Source organism: Leopardus geoffroyi, chromosome A3 (assembly GCF_018350155.1).
Source record: "Leopardus geoffroyi isolate Oge1 chromosome A3, O.geoffroyi_Oge1_pat1.0, whole genome shotgun sequence".
NCBI lineage: Eukaryota > Metazoa > Chordata > Mammalia > Carnivora > Felidae > Leopardus > Leopardus geoffroyi.
This window is the reverse complement of record NC_059336.1, coordinates 4,262,039-4,284,199: the sequence shown is the minus strand read 5'-3', so window position 1 is coordinate 4,284,199 and position 22,161 is coordinate 4,262,039. Positions and strand designations below refer to the sequence as shown.

The 22,161-nt window shown below is 57.8% G+C and overlaps 2 protein-coding genes across 4 annotated transcripts; one reads left to right on the top strand and one right to left on the bottom strand.

Annotated features, from left to right (window-relative positions):
- The first annotated feature begins 791 nt into the window (after positions 1 to 791).
- On the top strand, positions 792 to 13,368 carry NELFCD (negative elongation factor complex member C/D). Of its 3 annotated transcripts, none has more exons than XM_045444089.1 (15): positions 792 to 932; positions 4,557 to 4,672; positions 4,918 to 5,027; positions 5,869 to 5,978; positions 7,073 to 7,180; positions 7,768 to 7,920; positions 8,136 to 8,266; positions 8,920 to 9,085; positions 9,321 to 9,455; positions 9,884 to 10,023; positions 10,732 to 10,846; positions 11,847 to 11,942; positions 12,021 to 12,161; positions 12,504 to 12,633; positions 12,966 to 13,368. In XM_045444089.1, exons 1-15 carry the CDS (start codon positions 813 to 815, stop codon positions 12,998 to 13,000), a joined length of 1,806 nt encoding a protein of 601 aa, XP_045300045.1. In that variant the 5' UTR covers positions 792 to 812; the 3' UTR covers positions 13,001 to 13,368. The 3 variants fall into 3 exon arrangements, 2 of the variants coding, with proteins under 2 accessions (XP_045300045.1, XP_045300046.1); XR_006703015.1 differs by having other exon boundaries at positions 801 to 932; positions 12,021 to 12,072; XM_045444090.1 differs by having other exon boundaries at positions 809 to 932; positions 4,560 to 4,672.
- Positions 13,369 to 13,428: 60 nt separating this feature from the next.
- On the bottom strand, positions 13,429 to 21,946 carry CTSZ (cathepsin Z). The gene is made up of 6 exons (XM_045444091.1): positions 21,756 to 21,946; positions 21,209 to 21,372; positions 17,105 to 17,284; positions 15,198 to 15,348; positions 14,759 to 14,921; positions 13,429 to 13,949 (listed from the first exon to the last, which is right to left on the bottom strand). Exons 1-6 carry the CDS (start codon positions 21,893 to 21,895, stop codon positions 13,839 to 13,841), a joined length of 909 nt encoding a protein of 302 aa, XP_045300047.1. The 5' UTR covers positions 21,896 to 21,946; the 3' UTR covers positions 13,429 to 13,838.
- Between the last annotated feature and the right edge of the window lie 215 nt (positions 21,947 to 22,161).

The following is a 22,161-nucleotide window of genomic DNA, read 5'->3' as shown; positions in this document are numbered from 1 at the left end:
GATGGCTCAGAGCCTGGAGCCTGTTTCCGATTCTGTGTCTCCCTGTCTCTCTGCCCCTCCCCCGTTCATGCTCTGTCTCTCTCTGTCCCAAAAATAAATAAACGTTGAAAAAAAAAATTAAAAAAAAAAAAAAGCATCATCTCAGTTATCCTTAACGACTACCCCACGAGGTAGACTCTCGTTTCCAGGGCATTTGAGAGCAGTTTGGCCTTCGCGGGCCCTTCTTCCATAAAGAGGTATTTAATGTTATGTATTGCACTGCATCCACTGGTAGAATTAGTATACCAACTATACTAATACAATCCAGGCTGGATTCATTATTACAATATGCATTGTTATTCTGATTTTAAAGGAAATGGGAACATTTTCGTGGGCCCTGGACACTAGGCCCAATAGGTCAGCCCTGCTCTTGTGCCCTGTTGTCAGGTGAGAAAACTGATGCTCTCAGGACCGAAAGTCACGGCGAAGAAGGAGTGGAGCCGGGACCCGAACCCAGGACAAGAGCGAGTCTGGTCTTTAACTTCTATCCGGAGTTAAAACCCCTGGGACCCACCCAGGCTGTGCTCCAGGACCCCTTCCGGGCGCTCTTTCCTCCCCGGGGGCCCAGAGCCACCAGCCCAGGACAGCCTTTGTGCCCCGCCCCCTCGCTCAGGTCCCGCCTCCCGCCGGCTCCCGCCGGGGTCCGGGCGCCTGGAGCCACGACTGAAGGGCCGCTCTCTGTGCCCCGCCCCTTCCCCGGACGGAGGCGCGCGGCCGCGGGGGGGGCGGAGCCGCGGGACCGCGCGTGCGCTCGCCCGCCTCTGCCCGTGCGCATGCGCCGTGTTCGCGCGCGCTCGCGGGAGAGGATGGCGGGGGCCGCGCCGGGCGCCATCATGGAGGAGGACTACTTCGGGAGCGCGGCCGAGTGGGGCGACGAAGCTGACGGCGGCCAGGTGAGGGGGGGCGCCGGGCGCCCCCGACGAGGACCGTTGGTCTCCGTCGCCGGCGGGCCGGCCCCGCCCCCGCCGCGCCGGGCCCCGCGGTCACCGAGTGGTTCAAGCACAGCCCGCCCCGCCCCCTCCCCGCCCGGGGCGCGCTCCCCGCGCCCCCAGAGCGCCCGCCACCCGCCTTCGTCCCCGGGCCAGCGGGGCCCGCCCAGAGCGCCGCTGCCCGTCGAGGGGCGAGCACGCGGCCTCTGTGCGTCTCCGTTTCCTCCCTTGCAAACGAGTGGGGGCGGGGACGGGGCGGGAGACCCGGGCGCGAGGTCCCCCGGCGCCGCGGCCGCCTCGCTGGGGTCTGGGCGGCGGAGGGGTAGACGCCCCTACCAGTGGTCCCAGTGGCCACTCCCTTGGGGCCGGCTTCGGCCTACCGGCCCGCCAGGCATATAACGCACGAACTCGACGGCGGATCGGGCTCAGAGCGCCAAATTTGAACAACTAAGTCGCTTAGAAAGTCCAAACCAGCATCATGAGGGGGAAAGTGCAACTTTGGGCTTTCGTAACACGTGTTTTACTGTTTGTAAAACGTACTTTTCGGTGCTTTGGTCTGATCCAGTCAATCCTTCCATCGTTGACCTGGAGGGGTTTGGTATGGAGGCTGAGGAGGGGTCTTCCCTTGTCCCCCCAGGAGGGTGGGGAACTCCGACCTGGTAGCCCCAGCCCTGCCAGTGTAGTCCAAGTTTATTCTAATCTGAAAACCCACCCGAAGTGCTTGTTTAACTTGCAGCTTCTCAGGTCCCTCCCCTGGAGACAGATAGGTTGGCCTGGAGGGGAGCCTGGGGATTTGCCGTTTAGCAAGAGTGCACATCAGGTGTGGGAAATACCGAGCGCTTTGAAGGAAGGACGGAGTGGGGCGCAGGTGGTTGAAGGGGGCAGGGGTGCAAGGAGGGCTTGGGAGCTGAGGATCGGAGATGCGAAGACAGGTGCTGTGTTTGTGGAGCAGAAAGGAGTCCTCGGTGGTGAGCCGTCTGGTGGATGCGGCGGCCCGAGGTCTGCGAGGGAACCAGGTCTGAAGGGCCTTTGACGGCTGCTGAACGTGACTTGTTCAAGAGTTTGGGGCAGGGAGTGACAGCACAAGGTTCGTGTGTTTGGAGGCAGCTTCAGCGGACGGCCCGTGCTCGCGCTGTCTCACTCCCCTCGCAGGATTGCGAGCTGGCGAAGGAATGGGGACCCAGCCCAGGTCCTTTGTCTCCACCGCGACTTTATTACACCGCTGGACAACCAATGGGACGTGAATGAGCTTAGTGGTGGCTTCGTGTTCCGAGCGTCCTGTTCACAACGTCACAGCACTGGTCACTCTGGGCCTTCCAGTCATGACCTTACCACTGAGGCATATCCAGGGGCCGTCTAGACCAGGGCCCTCGTTTTATAACCCGACAGTCCACTTTGTGCCCTAGTGTGTGCTGCTAGGAACGGCAGAGCCAAGCGTAGACCCCGCCGACAGGAGGCTGGGGAGTCTCGCATTTGGGGAACTTTCGTCATGACCCCCATTCGGTGCACCGACCCTCATAGGCTCTCGGTGATGAGAGGGGTGGACCAGATGTTCCCTTCACGTACGTGCTGACTGCTCAGAGGAGGAAGAGGAAGTCCAGCAAGGTGACCGAAGGGGTGACATGAGCTGGATTTTGAACGATGGGGGTGGGTCGGTTTTCGTTTTCACGTTACTGGACCTGAGAGGCGGAAGACGCGCACGGAGGCCACGGTGATGCTAAGTCCAGGTGATGACAATTAAGGGCTGCTGAATGCTGGTAGTGCAGTCTGGCTTCGGGTTGCCGGTGGGGGCTGGCAGGAGACGAGACCGGCCAGGTGACAAGTGAAGGGTTAAAGTCACGCTGGAGGTTGGAGAGCCTTTCTGAGGGAGACTGGAAACTTTACGCAAGAGAGAAGCATCAGACGTGCGGCCTGTGAAGACCGTGGTGGCGTCAACGTGGAAGGTGACCGAAAGGGAGGCGTGAGGCTGAGCCGCCCGGGACATACTGCTCCTGCAGGCACGCACAAAATAAGGAATGGGAAAGGCGGGCCGTCGGGGAGAGACCTGTGGGAAGCAGAATGGGCGGGTCCTCACGACGGGACGCGCGGTGGAGTGAGGGAGCAGAAACTGAGGGTGACTCACACCTTTGTGAGTTTGGGGTACCAGGTGGATGACGGAATCCTTTACTAAAGCATAGGTGGTAGGACAAAGATCTGTTCAGAGGTCAGTTGTGGACCTAATGAGTTTGGAGAAGTAGCAGGCATCCGAGGGGCAGTGAGAATAAACTGCTGACACTTGAGTCTGGAGCTCGAGAGAAAGAGAGAGATCCAGGCTAAATTCTAGATTTATGAGCAGGGAGGTGGCATCACCCAAGAGAAGAGGTAGCAGGAGAGAGTAGGGCTGAGGACAGAGGCCCCAGAAAACAGACCCACAAGGACGAGTCTCGGGGTGAAGGGCAGCCTTCCTTCACGGCCTTGCTCCAGGCTCCCCGCACAAGGCAGGTCAAGACTCCCCAGTCCCCGCAGAAGGAATCTGCTCCCAAAGCATTGCTTACAGAATTGCCCAGGGGTGGGCAGACTTTTTGGTAAAGGACCACACACTAAACATTTTAGGCTTTGCCGGTCCCTGTCACGACTACTTAACTCTGCCATGACAGGGAGAAAGCAGCCATAGACAATATGTAAAATTCCAAAAAATTCTCAAATGTGTGTGGCTGTGTTCCACCAAAACTCTGCTTAGAGAAACAGAAGGGCCGGATTTGGCCCTGAGCCGTGGTTTGCTGATCCCTGGTCCAGCTCTTACACCATCATGTTAGTCACTTGCATGGAAGGTTGGTCTCTCCTCGTTTGTAAAGTCCTTTGGCAGAAAAGGCTAGATCCTGTCTTCTATTGCCGGGGATTTCTAGAGGCAAGTACAGTGTTCAGTACAGAGTAAGCATCTAAAAAGCATCTGCCTGGTAGTTGGGATGACCGTGTTAACACCGGATGGACCTTGATGTCACACATCATCCTGCTTTGTTCTTAGATTCAGTGACTTGCCTAAGGTTGTTTCCACACAGAACAGGGCCTAGTATCCAGCCAGTCCTGCTGATTGGAGGCAAGTCTGTGATCTCTGCTTCCTAACAGCGTATTGATGGCTTGTGCCTTCGAGAATCACTCCATCAGTCTTTGTTGGAAAGCATTAAATGGCACATGTGAAATAATAATAGTGAAAACAATAGTTGAACTCTCACCGAACGTCAGGCGCTAGGCTTGGTTCGTCCAGAAATTAGATTACAGAATCCTTCCAAAAGTCCAATGGGGGCAGCCACTGGTATGATCTTTAATAGAGGAGGAAGCGGCTACCCCGAGAGCTTAAGTACCTTGCGTGACCACCGTACACACGCGTGCCAGCATGTAGTTGCGATACAGACCCCCTTGGTGTGGTTCTGGATTCCATTTTCTTAGCCACTCGTTACTTGTCCAGCCCACTTCCTGAGATGCTCACAGAAGTCAAATGAAGTAACGTATGTGGAACGCTTTTGAAATGGACAGGGTTCTGCAGATTTAAGGGGAGATTGCAGGATACTTGCGCTGATGAAAAAGTAGCCTGGCTCTTTTTATCACCAGCAGGAGGATGATTATGGAGAAGGAGAAGACGATGCGGAGGTCCAGCAAGAATGCCTACATAAATTTTCTACCCGGGATTATATAATGGAGCCCTCCATCTTTAACACTCTGAAGAGGTGTGTGAGAAAGGTCATGTGTGTGGGGAGGAAGCTGGGGAACTTAGAGACAGTGTGTAACGGACCCAGAGGGTGATCTGCAAAAGCCAGAATAATGTGATTTGGGAATGGAAAGCTTCTAGACCCCACCCCGCCCCACCCCACCCCCGCTTTAAAAATCTTAATATCCTGACTATCTTGTCATTGATCCCCATGCCCGCCTACATTCCTATGAGTGTCCTAGCTTTTTTTGTTACCTTTTCTAGGTATTTTCAGGCAGGAGGGTCTCCGGAGAATGTTATCCAGCTACTGTCTGAGAACTACACTGCCGTGGCCCAGACGGTCAACCTGCTGGCTGAGTGGCTCATTCAGACAGGTGCTTTGTGGGTGGCCCCGTCCTGCCTGGTCACCCCCCCCCACCTTTTTTTAATAGACCTTTGGATCATTATAATGCTGATAAACCGGAAAGGCCTTGTTTGTTTTCCTGGTTTTTAAGACTTCTGTAAGTGGGAACTGAACTTCTTACCCATGTTCATCTGCTTGATTCCTATCTTTGATTCACTAATTTGAGGTTTACGGGTAGCCTGCAAATGGGATTCTCATGGAGCTGTTTTCCCTACTATGTTGTAGAATTATGGGGTCAGACTGTATACCCTCACTGCGTCATTTCTAAGAGGTCTGTTATGGCAAGCGGTGGATGATGGATAATTTAGGCCTGGGTATGATTGTGGCTTTTAGCTAATCTGATCAGGGTAGAGCCTCACTGTAAGGCCACTGAGCTGGGTGCAGATGACGTCATGGAGTAGGTGCTGCTGGAAGGCAGTGGGTTCCCTGCTGCCCCAGCTCCTGAACACGGTGCACCTCTCACGGCTGGCATCTGCTCTCTTTCCACCCTGTCGGGTATGTCTTTCTGTCCTCCTGCCTGTCTGTTTTGGCAGTTTGTCCTTGTCTTTACCGAGGCGTCCAAGATGCTGCTGTCCTTTCCGTGAAGGCAGACGGCCTTCTGTGTTCTGCCTTGGGCTCCTTTTTTGGGTCTTACCGTTGACCAAGGTTAATAAATCTGAATTTTTATGAGAGGTCCCGAATTCCAAGTGGTCAGAAGCAATTCTGTGATCTTTGGTTCACATACAGACTTTTGACCTGTCTACTTTTTCCAAAGTAGTGTAACAAATTGAGAGGTGGCCATTTTCCATCTGGCTGTTTTCATTTTCTTTCAGGTGTTGAACCAGTGCAAGTTCAGGAAACTGTGGAAAATCACTTGAAGAGTTTATTGATCAAACATTTTGACCCCCGCAAAGCAGATTCTATTTTTACCGAAGAAGGAGAGGTGAGGAGTCTGTCTTCTTTTTCTAATGCCAGTTCCTAGGATCTTTTGCTCATTCCACGTGTACAGTGGAACGTGGCGTATTAGGTAAGTAATGCAAAAAGTTGGGTCCTAAAATCAAGGTGTGAGACAGAAATTGTGTAGAGTCAGAATTGCCCTCAAAATGCTCTCTGCAGGGTAGTGAGCTCTTGCACACTGAGAGGCACACGGGTGGTGAACTAGAGAGGAGGACTGGCAGACTCACACCTCCCACTTCTGTCGACTCTCGAGCACCGGTCCTGGGAGTGGTGTGGGGTACTTGTCCGGGTCCTCCAGGAAGCAGACGCCAGGACGGGATTCTGTGTGCGGGAGATACGAACAACACGCCCGTGAGAGAAGATGGGCGGGGGCTGGGGAGCCATGATGCAGGTCTGGGCTCAGAAGGCAGAAGGGAGGAAGGAAGGTTGGGGGTGAAGAGCCTTAGGCGACCGGGCAGTTTTCAGAAAGTTCCAGCAGTGTCAGTGGGTGTCTTCAGGCCACAGTCCCCTGTCACTGGAGCCCCATGTCTCCTGGGAACCAGCCTGCCGGGAGCCCTGTGGAACTCGATTGGTGGCTGGGAGTATCCGGCGGGCAGCTGGCCTTGGCACAGGTGGGAGGTGGACTCAGAGGGTCTGTCAGTCACACAGTAGGGGAGCTGAGAGACACGTGTTTGCGGCCACCACACATGGCGATGGCCAAAACCTCTGCCCTATGAAACGGCCTTTTCCTCTTGCCAAGGGCAAGATGTGGCATATGCGTTACTTGTGCCCGTGCTGCGGCCACACTACGTGTACTTCCCTAGACTCGAGTGGCTCCAAGAAGCGCCTTTCAGTGACTCTGGTGTGCGGTTGAGTCTTCCAGAAGCTGTGGGTGGGCTTTCAGGGCTCCAGCGCTGCCGCTCAGCTGCCCGTGTGGCATCGCCAGCTCCGGTCTGCTTCCTGTGCCGGGACCACAGGGCTGGAGCTTGACGCTCACGGGGGCTCTTCCAACTGGAATGTCCAGTGGTTGTTTGTACGTTACCGTCTTCACTAAAGCTCAAGCGAGGCCTTTTATCTCGCCGTCCATTTGTTTGTTGGCAGACCCCAGCTTGGCTTGAACAAATGATTGCACATACCACGTGGAGAGATCTTTTTTACAAACTGGCTGAAGCCCATCCAGACTGCTTGATGCTGAACTTCACCGTTAAGGTAGGCAGGGGACTAGTGTCACAGAAAAGGCGAAGGCGTTTATGAGTGAGAGTTATGTTAGTTGGGCAGTGGTCTGTTTCTTTGGAAAGGTCTCCATCACTTCGCCTCTGTAAATCGGAACAGCGACAAAGAAAAGCACAGAATATGTGTATGTGTTTTTGGATCAACGTGGACTGTGTTTTAGGATTTGGCGGGAACGTATTTTTAGAGTCCCATCGTGTGCTGAGAGGACCCTTTAGGGAGGCCTGGTTTGGGGCGCTTGGCCGGCTTAGTCGGAGCATGTGACTCTTGATCTCGGGGTCGTGAGTTCGAGCCCCACGTTGGACACAGAAATTAGTTTAAAAACAAAAAAAAGAAGGCCTCGTTCGTCCACTTCATGTTACACACGAAGAAACCGAGATGGGATGGTGAGCCGGGGCCACAAGCCTAGTCAGTGGTGAGGCGGGGATCACAATAAGCGTTTGAGACCGAGACCAGTGTTTGCTTGTCCCACCTTCCCACGCACACTGACGACAAGCCAACTTTCTGTGAAACGTGTGGTCACTACCTGTTGACACTCTGTCTGGCCTCTCGTTTTTGTATTGTAGCTGATTTCTGACGCAGGGTACCAAGGGGAGATAACGAGCGTGTCCACAGCCTGCCAGCAGTTGGAAGTGTTCTCTAGAGTGCTCCGTACCTCTCTAGCTACAATTTTGGACGGAGGAGAGGAAAACCTTGAAAAAAACCTCCCTGAGTTTGCCGTAAGTTCTTTGTGTGTCTCAGAAGGCGGCCGTGCATCGGGGTCATGCGTTTTCAAACATGAAATGCTTCTTCCCTGGAGAGAATGTCCAGGTCAGAAGGCCAGTTCCAGCACAATAACTTGCATGCAGAGTGGTTGGGGGTTTGGCTCTTTTGTCGACATCTGTCACTGCCGCAGTTATGGAACCCCAAACTCTCTCCCCCTGCAACGTTCCAGAAGATGGTGTGTCATGGGGAGCACACGTACCTGTTTGCCCAGGCCATGATGTCCGTGCTGGCCCAGGAGGAGCAAGGAGGCTCCGCCGTGCGCAGGATCGCACAGGAGGTGCAGCGCTTCGCCCAGGAGAAGTGAGAGACGGTGTTTGTGCTCGTCCTGGTCCCGACTAGGTGCTCCCCGCAAAGTTCCCCCTTCGCCCTGTGTCCTCCGGCAGAGACTCTAGGCCCTCCTCTTGACGGACAGATTAACTCCCTTCTGTCTAGTAGAGCTAGAAAGGTCAGGGTGGTTTTAGATACACGGAGAGAGCTTGCTTTCTGAAGTTTGGCTTTGATGAGTATTTATAAGGTACTTGATTATTGTGCGGTTCACTGGATCTGTGAACCTGTGTTTTCATATATTAGGATTCATCAGTAGCAAATGATAGCGGTCCTGAAATAGTTATTCAGTAGTTTAATTGTTCTGTTGCGGTCCATACCTTACGGAACGAAATTAGCCCTTGCTGGCTTTATTCTCTCCTAACGGAGTCTTAATAAGACATGAAAAGTGAGTGGCTCCTCTTGGAAAGGCTGCAAGCTGATCCAACCCTTCTTTCCCAGTTAGCTCTAAATGCTGTTTTTGTGGGTCAGTCAAGATACCAGTGAATGACAGACATATGAAAAAAAAAAGGGACCCAAACAATTCCAAGAATGAGGTGTGGAAAAAAAGGAAGGAAAGAGGCAGAGAAGGAAGGAGAGGGCAGGGAGCCACCTTCCTAACAGTGGGATCTGTGCTTTCCCTCACCCAGAGGTCATGATGCCAGTCAGATCACACTTGCGCTGGGCACAGCTGCCTCCTACCCCAGGGCTTGTCAGGCTCTTGGGGCCATGTTGTCCAAAGGAGCCCTGAATCCGGCCGACATCACGGTCCTCTTCAAGATGTTCACAAGCATGGACCCGCCTCCTGTTGAACTTGTAAGTTGCTTTCATTTTAATAATAAGGTGGGACCCCCTCCATGCCGATTAGAAGGGTTATTTTGGAAAGCCTGTGTTTCTCCTAAGTCCCTGAATACAAATTCGTTTCTGTCCTTTTCCTCATCCTCCCCCGTCACGTCCTCGGCGTGCCCTCACTCCTGCCGTAAGCGCGTGTGGACTGACCTGACGTCTCCCCCTCGCGTTCCTGTTCATCGAGCCGTGTGTGTCTCCTCAGATCCGGGTACCGGCCTTCCTGGACCTGTTCATGCAGTCGCTCTTTAAACCAGGGGCCCGGATCAACCAGGACCACAAGCACAAGTACATCCACATCTTGGCGTATGCTGCCAGCGTGGTTGAGACCTGGAAAAAGGTACCATCAGTTCTGAGGATCGATGCACTTTTAGGGGGACAAGTGACCTCCTCTCTTTGGTGTTATTTGGGAATTTGGGCTGTAAGAAGTCATGAGCCCAACTAGTGTCAGAAACCTGTTTGTAGTGTTCGTGCATGAAATAGTCAGTGCTGAATGTCTCAAGAGAACGTGCATAGCATCTGTTAATACTTTTCACACTGGAATTTGAAGTGCGACTACAGAAATAAGCAGGTCCCGCTCTGCCACAGGCCCAGCCTCACTGGCTTGTTCCTGCACGCTGGGCGACTCTGACGGGTGGCAGCCGAATGGACTCGACTCCGGGGACAGGGAAGGGGGTTTGCAGAGAGGGGTAGCCCGTAGCAGATGACCCCAACTGCAAGGCCACCAGGACTCACTAACTCTGTGTGTGTGTGTGTGTGTGTGTTCAGAACAAGCGTGTGGGCATCAACAAGGATGAGCTGAAGTCAACGTCGAAAGCCGTGGAGACTGTTCACAACTTGTGCTGTAATGAAAACAAAGGGGCCTCCGAGCTAGTGGCCGAGCTCAGTACACTTTATCAGTGCATTAGGTGAGCAAATTAAACCTTAGTTCTGAACTCGATCCTTCTGGAGGAAGTTGGTTGAATTTTCATTTTATTAAAAGCTTATGTATTTAACAAAAGCTTCAGAGACACTTAGTGATTTCAGTTTTTTTTGTAAAATGTATATAGAGAACTTTAAATTGTTTCAGCAGCACGAGTACTTCTCAGGTGCTTATCTGCCAGAAGTCTGTTCATGAATTAGCCTAAGGAAATGGAAGACCAACAAGAATTACAAAAGCTGCTTTGAAGGGAAGGGTCTGTTTACCGTAAAAATCAGGCCAACGAAGTGTTGCTTGTGTAGAAGTGACGTGATCACAGCAAGGATACAGACGCCTGCGTTGATCAGACAGGCTTACAGATAGGGTGGTCCTCTTAGGTGTTTGAGGCTTTCCCCTGGTAGTCTCTACTAGGGACAGAGAGAGGGTTTGCCAAATAAAACTTCAGCCCAGTCCAGGCTCCCTGAGAGTTCTGCGTTAACGATCTTCTTTTAAACCAGTAGTGGTTGAAAATAAGCCAGGAACTGAGTTTGGGTCCCTGTAGCACACGTTGAGAGGATCCTGGCCTCCTGAGACCGTCTCTCTGACCAGCACCTCCTTGGCAGAGCAGAGGGAGAGCCACTTGCTGGGATAGATGGGGTGGTGGCGTTTCTTTTTTTAACTTCATTTAAAGGAAGCATTGTGCCCCATTTTCCCGTAGGTTCCCAGTGGTGGCCATGGGTGTGCTCAAGTGGGTGGACTGGACTGTGTCGGAGCCGCGATACTTCCAGCTACAGACCGACCACACCCCGGTACACCTGGCCTTGCTGGACGAGGTACGGGGGCTGCGGGGCCTTGGGCGGCACTCCGTGTCCGTGCCTTATCCTGCTCGTGCCTGTCCTGCCAGTACATCTGTCACTGAATCCACAGGCTACTCGGTACAGAGCTAGTGACTTTTTATCCTCAGGGAGGATTTTCCTTTTAAGGAACTGGTTTTGGGGTGCCTAGATGGCTCAGTCTGTTAAGCGTCTGACTCTTGATTTTGGCTCAGGTTGTGATCTCACCATTCATGAGATTGAGCCCCCCACCAGGCTCTCTCCACTGACAGCATGCAGCTCGCTTGGGATTTTCTCTCTTCCTCTCTGCTCCCCCCCCGCCCCCAGAAAAAAATTTTTAATGTTTCCTGATCTATTTTAATTTTTTTAATGTTTATTATTTATTCTTGAGTTAGACAGCACGAGCAGGGGAGGGGCAGAGAGAGGGAGGGGCAGAGGGGGAGACACAGAATCAGAAGCAGGCTCCAGGCTCCGAGCTGTCAGCACAGAGCCCGATGTGGGGCTCAAACTTGTGAGCCACGAGATGACCTGAGCCAACGTCGGATGCTCAACCGACTGAGCCACCCAGGCGCCCCTATTTTTGAGAGAGGGAGCACAAGCTGGGGAGGGACAGAGAGTTAAGGGGACAGAGGATCTGAAGCAGGCTCTGTGCTCCCATCAGAGAGCCCGGTGAGGGGCTCGAACTCGGGAACCATGAAATCGTGACCTGAACCAAAATCAAGAGTTGGACGCTTAACCACTGAGCTTCCTGAGGGCCCCAGATAAAAAGAAAATTTAAAGAAGGAACTTGTTTCATCGGCTCCATAGATTTCTCAGTTTTTAGCAAGTGTTCCGAAAGGACGAGCAAAGGCACGGAAGCTGACCGGCTTTGGGCGAGGGCTGCCGTCATTAGCCGCCCACTGTCTGCCGGCCGCGACGGTGATGGCGGTTCCGGGCACCGATGGTGAGCCCGGGGGCCCGGCCGCGGTGCTCAGCGAGGCCCCCTTTGGCGTGTTTGTAGATCAGCACCTGCCACCAGCTCCTGCACCCCCAGGTCCTGCAGCTGCTTGTTAAGCTTTTTGAGACGGAGCACTCCCAGCTGGACGTGATGGAGCAGGTGAGCAGGCGGCCACGGGCTTCTGGAGGCTGGGGAGAGGACCCGTTGTGACGGATTTGTCTGCCCCCGCCCTTGTAGCTTGAGTTGAAGAAGACCCTGTTGGACAGGATGGTTCACCTGCTGAGTCGAGGTTACGTACTTCCTGTTGTCAGTTACATCCGAAAGTGTCTGGAGAAGCTGGACACTGACATTTCACTCATTCGCTATTTTGTAACTGAGGTCAGCAATACACCGTTTGTTTGTTTCATGTTTCTACTCTTAACTAGCTGCGCCTTTTGGCTTAGTTTATTTTGTGCCCAGCTCTGAGAACTGTGCTCTCTGCTAATCGTGGTGACAATGGTTACATACCATTTACCAAGCACATCCCACCTTCAGGAGCCATATTATGTTTTGCCTGTAGAACCACCTGGGGTCTTAACGTTGGAGGCTTATATTGTCACCGGGGAGCAAAGAGCGGGGAGGGGAGGGTGACTGTCCCCAACTGTCTGCCATTTCATCGGATGATGGTGGGACGCTGCTCGTGGGCTGCGTGGGGAACGACCTGGTGCTCTCTCGTCCTAGGTGCTGGACGTTATCGCTCCCCCGTACACCTCTGACTTCGTGCAGCTCTTCCTCCCCATCTTGGAAAACGACAGCATCGCAGGCACCATTAAAACAGAGGGCGAACATGACCCCGTGACGGAATTTATAGGTAGGGTTGGGACGTACGTGTCCCTCCGCCGCGACCTTGTCACCGTTCACCTCCCGTTTCTTTTTTTTTTTTTTTTTTTCAACGTTTATTTTTTATTTTTGGGACAGAGAGAGACAGAGCATGAACGGGGGAGGGGCAGAGAGAGAGGGAGACACAGAATCGGAAACAGGCTCCAGGCTCTGAGCCATCAGCCCAGAGCCCGACGCGGGGCTCGAACTCCCGGACCGCGAGATCGTGACCTGGCTGAAGTCGGACGCTTAACCGACTGCGCCACCCAGGCGCCCCTCACCTCCCGTTTCTAACCCCGTGCCTGTTTTCCTTCTGTGTTAAAGCTCACTGCAAGTCTAACTTCATCCTGGTGAACTAATTCAGCGCACCCTCCGGAGCTGACACAGAACGTTCCGAGACCAGTTGTGGGAAAGCCCTCCCAGGAGCCGTTGCCAAAGAGGCCCCGTCGGCATCTTGGGACCGGGCCCTGGGGGAGGAGGTGGGGACTGTGGAGCCGCTACTACGGACGGCCCCCTCTCCTAGGGGCTCGCGCTGCCCCCAGACCCTGCTGCCCGTGTTCTCCCCCTGGCGAAGGAACGGAGTCCCTCCCGCGGGTCGCGGTGAGCTCGGGACCAGAGACTCGGAGATGAACTACCTTCCGAGGTGACTTTTCTCACAAGAACCCGATTGGTTGACATTTTGTCATGTTAATTTTCCAAGAACAAATTAAAAAGTCTTTCTGCTGGATCGGCAGGTGTAGATCCTGGTGGAGTTCTCGTGTGTAAATAAGGCACGCTCAGGCTCCACTCCCGCGGGGAGTCGTGTATTTTATTCATTATCACTCGGGTGATCTGAGATGGCCTTCTCCACCCCCACCACTGATTCCCAGGTGACAGAACAACTGGTGATCAGTCTGACCTCGTTTACCACATTATAGGCCACCGTTGCCAAATAGAAAACACCAAATCACGTACTGAGGAGAATGGAGACCACACTCTGGCCGGGCACACCGTGCTGCCGGCCCTGGGGTCTCCGCCCTCCCATTTCCGACCCTTGAAGGATGGCTTCCCCGCCAGCCCGGCAGCCGTCCGCTCGGGTCAGCCCCGAGTTCCTACAGACGGCGGCACTCCCGGCCCAGCGCCCTCGGCGACGGGATCCCCCCGACGAGGGCTCACGATACCATCTCTTAAACCCCCGCTCTTCCGGAGGCCTGGGTCTTAGACGATGGGGTCCCCGAACGTGCAGTTCTCCTCGATAGCGAGGTTGTAGTCGGCACCCTTCCCGTCTTTGTAGGTGCTGGTCACTATCCGCATCCAGCCTCGCTCACCCTGTGGGGGGGGGGGGGGGCACCACACGTTCGCTCATCCCCGTCTCCTGTGCCCCCCGCTGCCTGTGCGCCGCCCCGCCACTGTCTCGGGCACCGTGCCTGCCCTTCCCGGGACCCCTACTCAGAAATACCTTCTGTGAAATACTTTGGCTTGGTTAATTTTTAACAAGCGAGGTACATGGCCCTGTGAGCCCAAAGAAAATTAATGTAACTAAAATGTTGACTCTTCAAGCCGGATGACTTAACTACCTATTAATATCCTCGGTTTATGGTCTTTTAATAAAAACACTGAGTTCATCACTTCGACATTAATCACTCTCCCCCACTTCATAGTAATGAATTTGTGTCTTCAGCTGTTAATGGTTAATACTAGGCCTTAGAAATGAAAATTCTGGCAGTTAATTTATCTCCCCTGGATTTTTGACCCAACTCAAAAGTAGTTTTGAAAAAATGCCGCCGTATTGGGGCGTATCTCCTAAGAGGGCCGAAACTGTGCCGGCAGAAAGGATGAGATGGTTGTAGAGGAACAATCGGGCTGAACCAAAAGTTCCAAAACAGTGCTTTGCAACCAGGGCGGGGTCCCCAGGAGACACTTGGCAAAGTCCAGAGACATTGTTGGTGGCCACGTGGGGCGGGGAGGAGCCACTGGCGTCTAAGGGGTAGGGGGGAATGACAACCCTCCCCCCACGAAGGATCTGACCCTAGATGTCACCAGTGCTCCTGGGCCGGAGCAAGGAGCCCCCCAGCGCCCGCTCAGCGCTGCAGTTCCCGGCTGCGGAGCCTGGGGGAGGGTGGGGGGAGGGCGCTTACCCACGGTTCTCCCCAGGAGTTGCGGACGATCCAGTACTCCGTGCCGTCGCTGACACCCCAGCCGGCCACAGAAATGATGTGGTTTATGTAGGTCTTGTCGTGGTACTCAGCATAGATGCCTCCCGTGTAGTTGACCATCTTCTCCGTCGCCATGATACCGCAGCTGAGCGCAAGCACTTGAATCAGCACTCGGGTGGGAAGAACTCACCCCCGTTTCAGACGGTCCCGTGGACCCAACCCGGGTCGTGCATCGGGACGACCCTGCCTGAACTTCTGTCCCTCACTCGAGTGCGCGCACGTGTGCGCGCGCTTCACCCTCGCTACGATCCCACGTCACACGCGCAGACAGGGAAGTCGGCCCCAGGGAGGGGGTGGGGGGGGGACGGTGACACTGACTCGGGCCCCTGTGCCCAGCTGGCAGCGGGCTCCGGCTCCTCACCTGATGGGGCCGTTGGCGTAGATTTCTGCCATCATCTTCTCCCGCCCGGAGAGGGAGCCATAGTCGCCGACTTTCCAGAGGGTGTAGTTCTGGATGGCATGGCACTCTTTGAATTCAGTACAGGTTCCACACTGGTTAAACTTGTCGCACTCTGCGGGACAGCACGCGAAGTCGGCGTGAGACGGGCTCCTCGGGGACCCGCGAACCAAGAAGCACGTGCACACGCCCTCTCCACGCTTAACTAACAACCGGGAAGCATCTTGCTGACAGGTGCTGCCGAACTAGGCTCTTCGTCCGGCTGCGAGGGAGCGGGGAGGACCCCCTCCCCAGGCTTCGGCAGGGAAGGAGCACACAGGTTAATCAGCTCATAGTAGGCACTCAAGAGCGAGCCTGTTCTCCTTTAAAGGCCAAGAGCAGGGTCTTTTCACAATACAGCTGAAAGGAGTGGAATTAAATTATTAGCTTTTAATAAGATAATTGTATTGCTGGCTAGTGAACAGACCAATACATTTGGAAAAAATTAAGCATTTTCTTATTTATTTATTTTTTTGGGTTTGAGGAGGTTTCAAGAAGTAGGCTAAAAAAAAAACAAAACAAAAACCCCAAGTGAGGCTCTTAGTTGTGTAAGAAAACACCATCCCCTGCGCTGTCCCCGGGCCCTCAACATCCCACTTTGCACCCCTCCACCTGCCTTGTTACGGCTCTCGTGTTACCTACTTGTTACAATTTCCCAGCCGTCCAGATTCCTCCCCCAGGACCACAGACTCCTTGAGCCCTAACCTGCTGGTTTTGTTTGTCCCCAGGACACCAAGTGCCCCAAGCCCAGTATCACTGGCACAGGACAGATCCGTGGCCACATTTGCTAATACAAAGACCGGACTATGTACCGCAAACAGTCGGCTCTGCTCAGTGGCCCTGGTGGGTTGGAGGGGCCTGGCCTAGGCTGGACGAGACCAGTGCAGGGTGAGGGAGGGCAGGGCCCCAGGGACCACCTGATCCCCCATCCTGCAGAGCCTTCTCCCCTTCACCTGCCCTCTCCTTGGTTCTCTGACCCCTGTTGTATTTACCACTTCAACAAGACTCACCCAACCAGTCTGGGGGAATTCGTTCTGGCTGGGCACTACGGCTCCGGAGGCGACGTGAGGGCACCGTGGGTGTGGCCCAGAGTATGCTCGGGCCCTGAGAGGGCACTGGGTGCTGCCGGAACTCACCCTTTTATGGAGGGAGAGGGCAGGGGCGGAAACGCACTCGGGCTCCCCCTTCCTCCAACACTGCGGTCTCAAATGTCCCATTAAGTTCATCCCAGTTCTCCGCCCTGGCCAAGAGGGAGCTCTGACAGCGACAGGTGACTTAACGGCCAATTATGGGCTGGACCTTCTTTCCTTTGGCTTCCAAGGAAAGCAGCCTAGGGCTGTGCCAACTCCTGAGACTCCAGGCAGGCTGGCTCTGCTGATCCCTGCAGGACCCCTCGGCCCCACCCCTGCCCGTGTGCTCACAGCCCAGGCCGCGGAACGAGCTGATGCCGTGTTCCAGCTGGGCCCTCGTGCCTCCAGTTTGGGGCCGCAACCTACCTGCAGGCCTGCTTTCCTCACCCACTCCTGGAAAACCTTCTCTTCCCTCTGCAGGGCTCACCTTACAGACGCCCAGGAAACCCCCAAAATGCCAACATGGCAGAACCCAAGCACCGTGGCCAGTCCTGGCCACAGGGGACACGAGGCTGGAGACACCCGCCCCAGGTCTTTTCTGGGGGTCTTCTCAGGAAGGACCGTGGACTCCAGCTGCCCGCTCCCCCAGCCCCACGGGGTTCAATTTCAAGGTGGCGGGGGACTCCCCGCTCCGTCCCGCCCTCCCCCGGCGCCCCAGCCGCGCTCTCCCTGGGGGGACGATGGGGGCGGGCGGGCACCTACCTTGGTCCTTAGCCTGGTAGTTGTTGCAGGTCTCGTCGGGGATGCCGTGCTCGTGGGCATACCCCCACACCGGCAGGTCGTTGCCCCCCTCGCAGGAGCCCGCGTCGCCGCAGTCGATGACGTGCTGCACGGACAGCAGGGTGGAGGGCCAGGCCCCCTTCCTCTTGATGTTGATCCGGTCTGCGAGGGCAGCACGCGCACCTGGTCAGCGCCCGCCCCTCGGGGTCTCCGCACTCCAGGGCCCCCCGCCCCAGCCCTTCCGGGCACGGAGGTGTCTGTCCACACCACTGGCCACCCGGTGCCACACGGGCAGGGCCAGGTCCGTCTGCCCGCGCCTCGGAAGGGCCTGCTGAAGGGCCGGTGGGCCCACCGGTCCCCAAGACAAGAGTGCGGGACAGGACAGTCCTGCCCCTTGAGGCGCCGCCCCCACAGCAGCCCCGGGGCCCCCTCACCTCCCTGGTGTCACCGCACAGACCTCCACTCATCTGACCAGCCCCATGCCTTCAGAAACCCACCGTCAATCTGCGCTCGCTGCCCCTTCCTCCGTGCTCCCTGGCCGCTCCTCGGCCCAGAGAGCTGTCCCCGGGGACACCCCTGTGCAGCCCCCGGGCCTCCCCGGCCGCGCCGGCTCCAGGCAGCCGCCGCCACCTCACCTGCTGACGACTGCACGTACTTCCCTGGGCCCGTGTCCCACAGGGCTCAGCTCCAGACCCCAAGCACGCCGCCTGACACACAGCAGGGGCTCACGAAGTACCAGCCGCGTAAATGAGGGAACGAATTTTCTTTTCCTGACCCGAGCCCGGCCCTGGCTGCTGACCCCGGGAGGTCACGCCCCTGGCAGCTCCTGATGGAGGTTCCCCAGCCTCACACCCCGTGGTGTAGGTCCTGCGGGCCAGGTGAGGGCCCCCTTCGCCCCACGGCCCTCTCCACGCCACTTTGCCTGTCGGTTTCCTTCCACACCGCGGTGAGGGTGTCCCCGTTCTTGGGCTGATGCCTGCTGGTGCACGGGAGGGTTTGCCCTCAGGCTCAGCCCCAACCCCCACCCATCTGAGGGCTCTCCAGATTCCACCGGAAATCTCCAAGGCAGGTCCCTCGACTCCCTGCCACCCGGTGTACAGGCTTTCTGCACCCCCCACCCACCTTCTGTGGCACATCCCTGCCCGCCCGCCCGAGGCCCAAGTGGGCCCTGGGCCCCCTCTCCCCCATCAGTACCCGCACACACGTGCACCTGCCTCTCCTTCCTCCCTCCCTCCCTTCTCTCTCGTCCTTCTCTTTCTTTTTTTTAATGTTTATTTTGAAGAGACTGAGGAGGAGAGGCAGAGAACATCCCAAGCAGGCTCCATGCTGTCAGCGCAGAGCCTGACGTGGGGCGGGATCCCACGAGCTGTAAGGTCATGACCTGAGCTTAACTGACGCCGATGCTTAGAGCCACCCAGGTGCCCCCGACATCGGCCAAGGGCCCCTGAGCCCCGCACGCGCCTCCCCACACACCGCAGTTCTCTGCTGCCTCGTGAGGCTCCCGGCAGCCCTCCGGGTCTCCATTCCCAGCCCCGCTGTCCCTTCGGCGCCGGGCCCACCTGGCTGGGGTCTCCTCCCCACTGAGGAAGCTGCTCTCGGAAGGCCGAGGACCTCCATGCTGCCAACTCTGAGGCCTCCTTCCCCAGCCTCGTCTCCTCCGGCCCCCGCCCGGCAGCGGTGGGCAGCAAGGCTGCTCCATCATCCACGGCCCGGTCTGGCCTCCCCTGCACCCAGATCGGGCGTCCCCTCCCTCCCTGACCCAACCCCAGGGGTCCCCACACAGGACAGGGAGCCCGCGTACAGAGGCTCTCGTACGTCAAGTAAGCATTCTGTGCTCCCTCTGCGTGCAATCGCGGAGGGTTTCCAGTGGGACAGGAGGACAGTCCGACCTGGGGCTCAGTAGACGGGTCTAGGCTGAGGCGGGACGGCAGGGGGGCGAGGGGGCAGAGCCCAGGCGGTGCCAGCGCCCGGGGCTCAGAGTAGGGGTGCGGCGATGGGGGCTGCAAAGAGCAGAGGGGTTCAGAACACACCCTGAAGGTGAAACGGACAAGATCCGTCCCAGGATCGTACGAGGGGCGGCGCTAGGCTTCCACGGGAGCGACGGGAAGGATGAGTGGCTCAGCCAGGCGGGGTGGGGGGTGGGGGGACTGAGGCGTGAGGTGTCCGGGCAGAGGGAGGGCAGCGGACAGCTGGTGTCACGGAGGCGCAGGTGAAGGCTGAGTCCCGGGGAACCCAGTGCTCAGGGGGAGGGGGAGGAGCTGGCAGAGGGTATGGAGGCGCAGCCAGGAAGTAGGAAGAGCCGTAGTGTGTGGTGAAAGGCGGGGACAGCGCGCCAGGGACAGGTGATCAAGCGCGACCACGGAGGGCGAGGCCTCACCTGCCGGCATGGCGGCCCCTCGCGCCGAGTGGGAGGTGAAGTGAGGCTGGACGGGGTCTGAGGACGGAGGGAGGGGCCCGCAAGTGGGGCAGTGGCTGGGGCGGCATGGGCGCCAGGCCTCCTGCTCATTTGCTCCTGGCGACAGCCGGGTCCAAGCACAGGGCAAAGGGCCCCGGGGACAGGAGGAGAGGCAGACCACGACCAGCTGTGTTAGGTGGCAGCCAGCCGGGCCGGCGCCCCTGGAAGTCCCCTTTTGGGGGCTTCTGTTTTCTCAGTGAAAGAGGAAGAAGGGTCCTGCTGCTGGGGGAGAGCGTCATTGGAGGAGACGGAGAGTCCGCTCCGGAGATGCAGCAGGGCTGACCCTCTGAAAATGGAACCAGGTCGAGGGCTCGCCCTGGTGACCTTTGTGGCTCTTCTGTCCATCCCCCACCCCGAGGGCCACCACAAAGGCCCTCTTTCAGTTCCGCGCTGTGAGCACCATGCCCGCCGAGGCCTTTGCCCCGACCCTCCGCCTGGGGCCTGCCCACACCCTGCCCGCCCGGCCCAAGGCCTTGCAGGGGCTACAGGGGTTAAGCCTCTGGCTCCCCATCCCAGTCAGGGGGCCTCCCAAGCCTCCCACACCTTGCAATGGCGCCGCAGCCTATCTGCCCCCCTTTCCTCCTCCTTCCGGCAGGGCCAGAAGGATGCCCCAGACCACCCCCCTCCACTCCTCGACCCAAAGACGCCCAGCAGAAGTCCTGGCCCAAAGGCCAGGCTTCTGGGCTCTACTCCCAGCTGCCACTCACACCACACCCGAGTCTCCTGACCTCCTTGCCAGGGACCTCAGCTTCCTCATCTGCAAAGTGGGAACAGTCCCAGGGCAGCTCGGAGGCTTCAATGGAGCCACCAAGCCTCAGAAGCGGCAGCAGCCTCCCTGTTCTTAATCAAGTTAACACAAGGCCACGAGTACACCAGGCCTGCCCAGTGAGCTGCCCCGCGGGGACGAGGCAGTGGTCCCCTGCCCCCCCCAGCCAGACAGTCCCTTCTGCAGCGGAACTCTCCCGTCACTGGAGGCCCCTGGGCCGCCACTGGAGATGGCGGAGCCCCTCCCACACCTCCCAAGCCAGCCTGGGGCTGAATGGAGGCCCGAGGCTGGGGGAGGTCTCTGCTCCCTGCTCTCCCAAGGCAAGGCCCAGCAGCCCTCGTGGGTGGTGTGGCCCTCAGCTTCCCCTCTTTCGTCCCCTCACCGGGGCCAGGGGCCAGATGAGAAAACCGGCCAGCCTTGCTCAATATTCCAAGCCCAGGATGGGCGTCAGCTCAAATATTAACTGCTGCTGCAAAGCAGTTTCACTTCCTTGTCCCCAAATACTGGCAGGGGATTTTGGGTGAGTCTCACCTCTGGTCTGATCCCAAAGGGCCGGGGTCACAAGCTTTGGGGGAGAAACGGGACCTGGGAGCCGCATGTCACGGGGCGGCTGGCCCTCGTCCTGTCTGCCACCCACGGGCCCCAGGGGGACGCACAGTCCAGCATGCAGTACTTTGGCCTTCCCTCCACGGGGAGGAACCGCAGAGGTCACAGGTCAGCTCCCCTAGGCTGGAGAGGCTCGGCCACCTCCCACCCCACACTGAGCCCTGGCGCAGAATCCCGGTGGCTGCCTGTGCCGCCCAGGAGGCAGTGTGGACAGGCCTTCGCGGCCCGCGGTCCGGAGGGGCTGAGGAAGCCCACCTACCCGCCATGGCGCTGGTGCTGCCGTGGGCCCAGCAGGAGCCGCAGTACTGGGGGATGTGCTGGTTCCTGGTGACACTGGCGTAGTTGACGCCGTTCACGTTCCGCCAGTCCCAGCTCTTGGGCAGGTCCCTCGGGGACAGATACTCGTGAGGCCGGGGGTATGTCCTGGGAAGAGACCAGCACGAACAGATTCAGCGCCCGCTCCCCTCCCCAGAATGACAGGCTGGGGGAGTCAGCGCCCGAACCCCCAGGGGAGCCCCTCTCCCAGGGGGTACCCCAGCCCCTCCCCTCCCCCCGGGGGTCGTGAAGGAGGCAGCGCAACCCCACATGGGGGAACCACATGGCTTCCCCGGCAAGCCCCCGCCCCCACCCAGGCCCCCAGGTGAGGCTTGTCCCACCTTCCAAAGGTCAAGAAAAAGAGCGATCCCCCCCCAAAAAACACAGGATCTGGATTTGACCCTCAAAGGTCACGGGAGGCAGGCAGCACGCCAGGTTCCTGGAACCCGGGGGAGCCCGGGGTGGGGGGCCCGGCCCCGCGCGCGGCCGACCTGCGCCCCAGCTTGGACAGCTGGTCCCCCCGCAGGGGCAGGCGGCAGCTGTGACCCGCTCGGAAGTAGGGCCCGGCCCGCGCGCCCGCCAGCAGCAGCAGCAGCAGCAGCAGCAGCAGCAGCGGCCCGGACGGCGCCATGGCTCCCGGCCCGCCGGCCTCTCCCAGCCCTCCCCGCCCCGCCCGGGCCTTAAGCCGGCCGCGCCCGGCGACACACCCCCGGGGCGGGGCCGGCCGCTGGCCCCGACCCCGCCCGCCGCCCCGCCGCCCGGCCCGCGGCCCGGCAGGTGCAGCCGCCCCCGCATCCCGCGCGCGCATCCCACCGCGAGGCCCGCGCGCGGCCCCGGGTCTGCGCCCCGGGCCTGGCCTTCCCGGCCCCGTTCCGCAGAGGCCCGGGCTCTCCCCGG

What these genes read in the sequence shown, in the direction of transcription:
- NELFCD (XM_045444089.1), top strand. Translation starts at nt 813, where the DNA reads ATGCGCCGTGTTCGCGCGCGCTCGCGGGAGAGGATGGCGGGGGCCGCG. An exon ending in ACGAAGCTGACGGCGGCCAG is followed by an intron (nt 933 to 4,556) that starts GTGAGGGGGGGC and finishes TTTTATCACCAG; the next exon opens with CAGGAGGATGATTATGGAGA. An exon ending in AAAACCTCCCTGAGTTTGCC is followed by an intron (nt 7,921 to 8,135) that starts GTAAGTTCTTTG and finishes GCAACGTTCCAG; the next exon opens with AAGATGGTGTGTCATGGGGA.
- CTSZ (XM_045444091.1), bottom strand. Translation starts at nt 21,895, where the DNA reads ATGGCGCCGTCCGGGCCGCTGCTGCTGCTGCTGCTGCTGCTGCTGCTG. An exon ending in CAGCACCAGCGCCATGGCGG is followed by an intron (nt 17,285 to 21,208) that starts GTAGGTGGGCTT and finishes CTGCCCTCGCAG; the next exon opens with ACCGGATCAACATCAAGAGG. An exon ending in TACGCCAACGGCCCCATCAG is followed by an intron (nt 14,922 to 15,197) that starts GTGAGGAGCCGG and finishes GCTTGCGCTCAG; the next exon opens with CTGCGGTATCATGGCGACGG.